This window comes from Pinus tabuliformis, chromosome 7 (genome assembly GCF_031772625.1).
Source record: "Pinus tabuliformis cultivar Carrire ecotype Pingquan chromosome 7, CPIR1, whole genome shotgun sequence".
Classification (NCBI taxonomy): domain Eukaryota; kingdom Viridiplantae; phylum Streptophyta; class Pinopsida; order Pinales; family Pinaceae; genus Pinus; species Pinus tabuliformis.
This window is the reverse complement of record NC_142293.1, coordinates 409834860-409845485: the sequence shown is the minus strand read 5'-3', so window position 1 is coordinate 409845485 and position 10626 is coordinate 409834860. Positions and strand designations below refer to the sequence as shown.

At 39.9% G+C, this 10626-nt stretch overlaps 1 protein-coding gene across 1 annotated transcript; it reads left to right on the top strand.

The window, feature by feature from the left end:
* Positions 1-2088: 2088 nt before the first annotated feature.
* Positions 2089-3411, top strand: LOC149247693 (receptor-like serine/threonine-protein kinase At1g78530). Its single transcript, XM_089445000.1, has 2 exons — positions 2089-2194; positions 3053-3411. The coding sequence occupies exons 1-2, from the start codon at positions 2089-2091 to the stop codon at positions 3409-3411; spliced, it is 465 nt and encodes a 154-aa protein (XP_089301126.1).
* The last annotated feature ends 7215 nt before the right edge of the window (positions 3412-10626 follow it).

Below are 10626 nucleotides of genomic sequence, written 5' to 3'. Positions count from 1 at the left end.
CAAGCATACCTTTATGAGAATGTGAATTATTATGTGATGTTCCTCCTTTCTGCTTTGATTTCTGCTGTGACTGCTTTCCTTTGAATGATCGTCGTTTTGCCATCAGCGCAAGATCATCACTCTGGGGGTTCAAGTTCTGCCGCCGCTCCTCCTCTTGCTATAAGATTCCTGTCAGATCATCGAATGAGGGCGCTTTCTCCCGTGCCGCCAATCCAGTGATGAACGTTTGAAATTCATCTCGCATCCCGTTCAGTGTGATTGCGACAAGATCAGAGTCAGACACTGTCACTCCGATGTTCCCCAATCCGTCTTTCACATCTTTGATTCGCGCAACAAATGCAGCAACAGTCTCATTTTCGTTCATCCTCATCGAAAATAGCTTGCTTTTAAGTGCCAAGACTCGGCTTGTGTTCTGGGTCTGATACAGATTTTTGATGGTCGTCCAGATCTCCGTGGACGATTTACAGTCTCTGATGTGTGCAATAACGTTGTCCTTCACAGACATTTTCAGCAAAACTTTTGCCTTGTTCTCTCGTTTATCCTGGTCTTGCTCTTGTGGCCCTACGTTTGGCTTCTGCTTATCGCCTGTAACTATGGACCAAGCATTTGCACCCTCAAGCAAGGTGTGGATCTTAAACTTCCAGTTTGTGAAGTTAGATCCATCAAGTTTACCAGACTCGTGAAGGTAAGATTCCATCGTATTACTCATTCTGATCAGATCTACAAAATGAATCTACCCAACAACAAAAAACGATACGTGTCATATCGATCTTTCACCTCTGCCACCGATCTACAATGTCTAGCAATCTCGCTCCGATGAGCAAATTCGGCGTTTTCAATACAGCCGAAGAATTGATCTGATCAAAATTGATCTGATCTGCCTCTCCCAGATAGATCTGCAACTTCGCCGATCTACACCCCTCGCAAATCGCCAAACGAAGATGAGGCTTCCCGCAGATCCCCTTGAAGGTGAGTTGGCGCTCTCCCGAGCGAAAATCCCGCGCCAAGATAAAATCGGTGCGAGGCAAAATGTCTGGCGCGATTTCCCCCTTAAATTCTGTGCCAATCCAGTATTCTGGCGCGGTGGCGCGCTTAATAACTGAACAGACGCACCAATATAGAATTCTGGCACGCTCCCAAGCCAGAAACCCGCGCCAACCCCCTTCTACTCAGGAAAAAAAATATTTCCGAGTCTAAGCCAGGTGTTCTGTAGTCCACCTGCTCAATTGAGCACAGAGCTCTTGTGTACACGCGGCCACAAAGGCACTTCAAGCCACACAGGCAATTCTACCACACAGGCAAGCTAGCTACAAAGGCACTTCAGCCACAAAGGTGATAAAAGATCAGGCTCACCCAATCTGAGCTCTGATACCAAGATAAAATGTGAACAGAATTGAAAAGAAGGAGATGTAGCTCTCAGGTGTGGCCTGCACCTGGAGACTACACTCACAAAACAGAGAGATCACTCTCGTACACTCTATTACAATCAATGAAAAGATTACATCATTAAATACAACTCTGGAAATCAGGAAGTTGCAACCACACTCCTAAACTCTAGGAACAAATCCTAAACTAAGGAGATACGTTACAACTATGTAACCATTTCTCCATTAATACAAAATAATATTAATTATTTTCAACTGTGGCAGTGGTGGGGATTACCATCGCCTGTTTTGGGACCATAATCATTTTCAGCCTTGCGCTGATGTACATGATAAAAATATCAAGGTCGAGGAAGGAACGACAGAACAACGAAGATGGTACAGTGGGTATTAATTCGACAGATGGGCGAGGTATAATCAAATACAGAGATATAGTAGAAACTACTGAGAACTTCAATGATGATTACGTCATCGGATCTGGCACATTCGGGATGGTTTACAAGGTAGTTATTTCAGGACGAGACAAAATCCTTGCGGACAAGTGCTTAAAAGTAGCAAATCATGGCATCAACAATAATGGATGTCGCAGTCTGAGGCACGAGATTGAATCCTTGAAGCACGCCCGTCACAGAAACATCCTGCGTCATCGGGACCTGAAAGAGAGCATGATGTAACAAATGAGGTAATAGTTCTTTTGTGTGACTACATGGTCAATGGATCATTGTGGGAATATCTGGGCAGAGCATCGAAACATCCTAATCAGAGGCTGGACTGGAGGACTCGGTATAACATTGCAGTGGGCGTGGCAGAGGGTCTCAAATATCTACACCACGACTGCGAACCTCCAATAATTCACTGCGACATAAAGTCTGCAACATATTGCTGGATGATGAATATGTATTAAAGAGAGATTCCATACAGGCTGGTAGAATATTTTTTGCTAATGGAAAAACCTGTGAGCAATTTATGAAACCGACGTTTCGGACTAGCTAGGTGAGTCCATCATCAGGGTAATGAGATCTTTATTTTGAGAAGAGAGAGTCAAGAAATTGTGAACCTATTAATAGAAGGATAGAGAGATCACTTTGGGCTTGTGAGGTCGGCTAGATTTTCATATATTTACAGATAAATTAATTAAGTTGATTTTAATTTGGTTTTAAATTTTATTTTAATTAATAAACTAAAAACTACATTAAAAAATAAAATTAATTTAACCTAAATTAAAAATAAAAATAAAATTAATTTAACCTAAATTTAACCTAAATTAAATTAATTTAACCTAAATTAAATTGATTTAACCTAAATTAAATTAATTTAATTTATCCTAAATAAAATTAATTTAACCTAAATTAATTTTATTTAAGTTGAATTAATTTAACCTAAGTAAAATTAATTTAACCTAAATTAAATTAATTTAACCTAAATTAAATTAATTTAACCACATCGCAGATTTTGGACTTGCCAGGCTACTGAAAAACCCATCAGTGGATTCTGAATCAAGTTCTCTTTTCGGAGGGACTCTTGGCTACATTGCGCCAGTACTAAATCTCCATTTGTTTTCTGTTTACAAAGCTGAATGAATCCACGAATTATTGTTATTATTATGTTAGTAAATCATATTCCATTTCATGCGAATAGTCATAAACTCCGAAGATTAATGTTTTGTGCAGAATGTGGGTATGGAGTGAAAGCATCAACAAAGCAAGACGTGTATAGCTTCGGAGTGGTGTTATTTGAGATGGTAAGCGGAAAGCCTCCAGCGGTAGAAGAGGACGATGAAGAATTTGTGCATATCACTGCATGGGCTGCGAAGATGGCGCAGGAAGGGAGGATTGATGAAATAATTGACGAGGATTTGAGAAGTAGCAGTGATTATAATAACGTGAAGGATGAAATAGTGAAGATAATGGAGATTGCCACGCTTTGTAGTCGATCTACTCCCAATCTGAGGCCGCCGATGAACGTAGTTGTTGACATGCTTAATTGTCTAAAATCTGATCAGGTGGCTGTCTCTTCTCCGTTCCAATAGAAAGCCGGGGTTTTGGTTTTTTTTGTTTTTTTAAATGATGATAGGTGTAGAATTGCTTATTTTGGAAAAGGATTTTCAAAACATTTAATTAGGATTTAAATTTCTCAATTTATAAATAAATAAAAAGTAGAGATTTATTTTTAAAGTAATTATATTTTGTAATTAACAATATGAGTTAGTTTTATAAGAAAAGAGTGGGTTGATTTGTTGGATATGTGTTATTGATAATTAATGTTGTAACAATGTCTATTTATATATTAATAATCTTTATTGTAAAGTTGAGGACCAATTTCTATGGTTAAGAATCTTGTTACATATTTTTTTAACTGTATATTTTTTATTATTTTTTAAATTTTAATAAGAGACATGTATGATGAAGGAAGTGCATGCTTATCATGATTTGATGTCTATCACATGCATTAATGTAACATTCTTAAAGTGCAAGTGATGATTCTATACTTATGTATATATGTATTTTCTTTTTTTCTTTTGGTATGTATACTCTGTAGAGTTAATAGCTAACATTATATATTTTTCCTTTAGATGCTTCATAACTTTTTAAGTATGGGGGAGATGTTGTAGTGGTATATAAAATGAAATGTTAGATGAAAAATAACTATCCCAACCACATGAATTAAATGATTCATAAATGTTCATACGCGTCAAAACACTCACTTAACCCACGATATGTCACAATACCCAGATTAAAAAATAAAATAAATCCATAAAAATGAACTAAATTATAACTTTATTTTAAACTTTGATTATTATTAAATATAAAAATAATTAAAATATGAGTTAAACAATATTTGTAACATGAAAATTCGCCCCTTTCTATCATGAAAATTTTTAACTTGTAAATAGCTTTTGTTATAATATCATGGCTTATCAATACCACATGTTCAATATGACAAGTGTTGACATGAAATTTCTTTAATTATTTAATTTGAGATAAATTTATTAGAAGATCATAACTAATTTGGAGCTAAGAATTGATTTTTGATTTATGAATATTATAGGGAATATTCCAACATATTCCATGAAGGTTAAATCTCTACCATCCACCTAATAAATATTGATAATTAAATTAAAATTATAAAAAACCTATTTTGAAATAAACATACTTATCAACATAATAATAAAACATAATTTCTACTCAATTAAAAAATATTAAAAATAAATAAATTAATAAAGAAATAAATTTAATTTAATTTTTTCATATGTAATTTTCTTTTTATTAATAAAATTATAAACATTTTTTCCAAAAATAAAAATTTATAACATATTTTTATAATATATATAATAAGAAAATAAATTTAAATAATAAAAATTCACATTTATAACTATAATAACTTAAAACATAAAATTAATAAATTTACACAATAACACATAAAAACTTAATATTTACATAATATATTTTTTCCTGACTACATATCACATTAAAAACTACAAAATAAAAAATATGTCAATGAAAAATTGTTAAGTTCATAAATATGTAACAATATTTATTATCAATGTTTCAATCATGAGAGCTCGGTGGATCTGAGGGGAAGTGTTAGGGTTTCCCGCGCTGCAGGCTTCGCTGCCACAGAGCCCCTATTTGTTTTCACTTCATGCAACAATTTTCGACCTCTGGAGATCAGCTCTAGACAGGCGATGGTGGATGGTCTCCTTCAGGCGACAGACCTCTTGCACAAAATACCAAACATGTCTCCATTCCACAGATCTCCTCATGTTGTGGTTTTTCTCTTCTCATGTAACGAGACAGGGGCCTCTCGCGACGTGTTTTTCTCCACATCTGGATTTTTTTTTTGTTATCGCAGGCTCTAAGCCCTCGTGTGGGTTAGAACTATCGTTTTCACTACGGGATCTGGGCGTTGGGACTGCAAAACAATGCTTCTGTCTCCAAAAATATTTCTAGTTTGGTTATGCCTTGTATTTTATTTATGTTCAAGGTCTTGCTGGGGGCGTTTCTTGTTGTTTTTCTGGATTTGCAGTTTTTGTCTGTCCGTGGGACGAGAAACAGGTTTAATGGTCGAAACCAGGTCCTTTTTGTGCACCCAACGCTGGAAGATGTATGGGATCGCTTTTTCACAGTACAGAAAAGGTTCCTGGGCAGATCAATACATTTTTTGGTTGGAGAACGATGGTGATGGGGAGTAAAGCGAAGCTTTTTCCCATCAGTCGTTTGTTGGGACCTATGGATCTTTTAATCTTGAAGAGATTTGATCCGGGGGCTATTGGAAGCGTAAATGAAAACCAAACCCCACATCTGATAGTGAAACCTCCTTTCCAAACTTTCGTTAAATCTATCGCTGGGAAATCAGTCGTTATTATGGTATGGGCTAGGGATCTGGTAAAAGACCTAAAATGGAAGATCCATAAAAAGATGTGTATTCCACAACCTCTTAAAAGTTTGACCTTTGCACGGAAATCATTGCAGATGCAGGATTGTGGCATTAAAGAGAGTCGTCCATCATATTAAATCTGAGGTTATGTGGAGAAAGCTCTGGATCTAGTAATCTAAAAGGCGAAGCTCTGGATTCAGTAATCGAAAAGGCCCAGCCTCCTTTAAGAATGCCGTAAAAGCGAAGACTAAAAATTCCCAAATCTTCTGATCTGCACCTAAATGTTCAGGGTCCCTATATTGTGGAATAGACAAATCAACTGCCCGCCATTACAATAAAATTGCCAGGGGTAAATGACCTCCATTCTAAGTTTCAATCCGAAGAATTTATATGCAGATTTAAGGGTTTATCGCCAAATAAAGAGGCTTTATATTATTGGATATTTTCTTCTTGGACTGAAAACTGTGATATTCACCTATGTTTAAAGGTATTTTTTTATTTTCAAATTTGATACATCAAAATATCTAGACTTCATTTTAAACGGGGACCATGGTTTTGGTGTAGCTCAAGTTTTTTTTTTTAATGATCCCATAGTTTCTGGACAATATTTTTGATGCAAATACCATGGACAATTTTTTAGGCAACTTTCTTAAGGTGGATGTGGAAAAGGCCTCAAAAGGAATCTATACTTTTTCGAGGATTTGCACAAAGGTGGGCCTTAGTAAAAGTTTACTTGATTGTATTTGTCTTCTCGACATCTTCAAAACTAGTGTCCACAAGCAAAGAAAGATCCCAAAGGAAAAAGGGACCAGCTCAAAAGCCTAAGGAATGGCAGTTCTGAGATCCATCGGATGTTGAAGCAAAAGAAGATGAGTCCATAGAGAATACCACAAATAATGTTGAATGTAATTCCCAAGAAATTATAGGAAAGAAGTGTGGAGCAAGAGAATACCACAAATAATGTTGAATGTAATTCCCAAGAAATTATAGAAAAGAGGGGTGGAGCAAGAGAATACCACAAATAATGTTGAATGTAATTCCCAAAAAATTATAGAAAAGAGAGGAGTGGAGCACGTAGAAATGATGGTTTTGTCCACAGAAGAAAAGGACTGCTGCAACTCATGAGTAGGGGATCAAGAAGGCTTTATTTAAAAAAAGAAGCAAGCGACACTAAAAGAATTCATGCATATGAGAGATTCTAAGGTCATTGAATCTCCAACTCCCAACCTCGGTTGTAATGACCTGCGGTTCCGCCCGAAGTGCGACCGCGTTCAAACAATGTGTGCGCGTGGTTGGGAGCTGAACGAACGACATTCGGTTGAAGTGCGACTGCAATTTGGAAGCACGGGAGCTCAGAATTGGTTATGTGAGTTCAGTGCGCATAATAAAAGGAGGGCGAGCGTGTATATACGCATAGGAGCATGCGTTAACACCTATGGAGGCCGACCAACGTTGATGGGGGGGCCGACATGATATTTGATGGCGTGTGGAGCGTTGGGCGAGTCGGCTGGGCAGCCAGACTTCGCCCCACGTTTGATATATATTGGGTGAGCGTGGAGCTCATTCGAACCATCACTCATTCACTTAACATCTTCGCTCTATGAGGTAGAGGCGCAGGCCTAGTGCGCAGATCTAAGGAGGAGGCGCAGGTTTAGTGATGCACCCATTCTTGGGTAGGGCTGCACGGTGACAGCGCGGTTGTGGGTGAAGGTGCGGGTAGGAGCGCCCGATGGTTGGGTGAGGGCGTGCATGGGTGTGTGGCGCTCGGTTTGTGCGACGACTTGGCACGAGTGTCTTGGAGACTCGGGTGAGCGCCCGCCCGTCGTGCAAGTGTGCACGGTGACTTGGTGAAGTGTTGAGATTGTGGACAAAGGTGTGTCTCGGGTGGAGGCGCCCGTGTGTGGCGACTTGGAGGCGCGCCCAAGTTGGGCAAACAACACGATCGTGCGACGAGGTGAACGAAGGGTTGGTGAGTCATGCGACGACCGTGTAGAGGCGCCGACGAGCTGGGCAACCGAGTTTGCCAAAGATTGTAAATTTGGCTAAGTATGAAACTTGGGGTTTCCAAGTATACTTGTAAAAGCTTGTAATATTGAAAGACTGTATAATATATTGTTGGGCAGACTCATTGTTCAGGGAGTTGCCCCTCCCTTTATACTGTTGTGCATTTCTCTTGTATAATGTTGTTTATGTGAATGTTATGGGCTTTCACTTGTATAAAGGAACACACTAATAATACTTGGTTGCGAAACACAAACTAAGTAGGAGTAAGTGGTTAGGCGTAGTCCACGAACATAAGTATTGGTGAAAAGAAAGTGTTCGGTGGTGCCGCACCTCGCTAAGAGCGGTTAGAAGACTACCGTCGGCTTGGGGGCGTGACAGTTGGTATCAGAGCTCGGTTGGAGCTGGTGATTGAAGCTGATTCAGGGTTGAAGAAGCTTGACAGTTGATGACAGGTGAACAGGTACTTGCAGGTGAAGGAAGCTGATTTCACATATAAGTGGAACAAGAGCTGGTTCATGCTTGCAGGGAACTTGGAGAAGGTTGAAAGGCAAGATGGTGGATGAACCTATGGCAGGTGAATCTAGCCATGATGCAGGTGAAGTCTTCCGGTACAAAGTGTTGGAACAGATGAGTCGATGGAGTTCTAACTGGGTTTCGATGAAGGCTGAGAACATGAAGATTCAGGAAAGTTGTTCGGAACTAAGGAGGGAACTTGAAGAACTCAAGAGCCAATGCAGAAGTACGACAGATGTTGAACTCAAGGAACTTGATGAGGAGATCCGACAAAGTGGTCTTGGTCTTCAAGAGCTCTTGGATGAAAGAGCCCGTTAAGGAAGAAAAGTGCCATGGTGGAAGCCGAAATCAAGCAAGTTGAGGAAGAGATAAAGAAGAAGCTTCTTGGTAAGAAGATCGTTGTAATTGAGCAGGAAGAGCTCGACTACATTGACAAGCTGGGAACTCACTACGTGACAATCCAGAGGATGTTCAGAAGCTTAGTTCTATGGAAGTAGTCAATGGGCACTTGGTTGGTGCACTTGAGCAAAAGTCGATGGAGGACAAGCTTGATGGGAATCAAGCTAGACCAGGATCAAGTTGCTTAGAAGAGCCAAGCAAGGAAGTGAAGTACCTTAGGAGGAATGTCAAGTTGGAGCACAAGCCAATTGACACTTCTGAGGCCGAATTCTTGAAGAAGGTTGCTGATGTAAGACACAAGATAAAGCGGACAGAAGGAGGTGATGCCTTGAAGCTGAGTTTTGTGCAGGTAACCGTGAAGGGCAAGAGATTTGCAGCGTTGGTGGATACGGGAGCTACTCATAGCTTCTTAAGCAGGAAAGTAGCAAAGTCTTTTGGGAATAAAGGAAAGATGGAGAGGGAATGGAGTACTTTCAAAGCAGTCAACTCTACCATGAAAGCTGTTGTTGGTGTGATGGAAAACACTTAGGTGAGAGTGGGATCGTGGTTTGGAAAGTTGGACTTGAGGATCATGGACATGGATGATCATTCTATGGTGCTGGGGAAAGATTTCATGAAGCTTGCACAAGCCATACCAATGGTGGACCAGACATTCTCTTGATCACAGCTGAAGGAAGAACCATGATTGTTCTGATGAATAGAAGGAGTTGCTTGGGGTATAGACCAAGGATGAATTCTATGTCTTTGTATCCCGAAGATCCGAATGTGAAGCATGAGGATGTGGAGCAAAGAGGACTTGGGAGTATGACTCAAACAATGAAGGAAGGGAAGTTGATTGACTTCGTTGAAAGAGCGAGGAAGGAAGGAAGTGAGAGGACAATCTCACGAATCAGGGAGCACTTGACAGAGACATCTTCTACTGATGATCTTCATAATGGAGTTGCAAATGAAGGGAGTTCGAGTACTACTTCAGAAGTGGTGGTTGATGAGGATTATGAAGGTAGAGATCCGGTTGGTATAGTGGATTTTTGTAGGTATGCTATGGGCATATATGACTTTCAATTGACGGAAGACAAGCTAGGTGAGCTTGGGTGTACATGTGAGGAGATTGAGGCTGTGCACAGATACTTGAGGACACAACATCAATCTGATACATGGGTGGATGAGAGTCAGGGAGGAAACTTCCTGGCCCTCCTTTTTCTATAGACAAACTTGGAGATGGGTAGGTGCAGGGACCTTGATTGGAAGGGGCTGCACCAACTTAGCAAGGGGCCTTGAGAGAAGGCTTCTTTATGATAGATTGCAGACTTGGATGCAGATGGCCAGATGTTGGGATGGAGTCTAGATGGGTTGGACATCATGGACAACTAGATTCATGGACATTAGGTTGGAGATATGGAGCATGACAGTTATGCAGGGACATTATGCAGGAGCATGTGTAGAGGTGTCATACATGGACATTTTATGGGGAATGCTGAAGCAAAGGTGTTGTGCAGATGCTGTTGTGACATGGAGATGTATGAGCCAGTGGAGGGGTTGTACACTCTTGTACAACAAGACCATGGTTCGAACATGTTGCAAATGGGATGGAGTTTCCATGGACTTGAGCATGGGAATTGGACAGATTCTTGATGAGTCCGAGATGTAGCAGAAGTCAGGGAAAGACTGATGAGGACATAAGGATGTGCATTCTTATGATTTGAGCGTGACAGTTGGACTGATCACCCGACTAGTTCGAGTCATGAGGGGTACCAATGTGTAGAGATGTGTTCATATCAGGTGGAGTATCTTGACAGGCAGCCTACGAAGGGACGAGACATGATGGAGATGGTGGTTCTACATATGTTGCAGGGATGTTTGCAGTATGTGGAGGAGTTGATATCATGGATAAGACTGTTCGGATATGAAAATCTTGATCTTGGTGGATGGCTACCAGGATGGTATGTTGTCG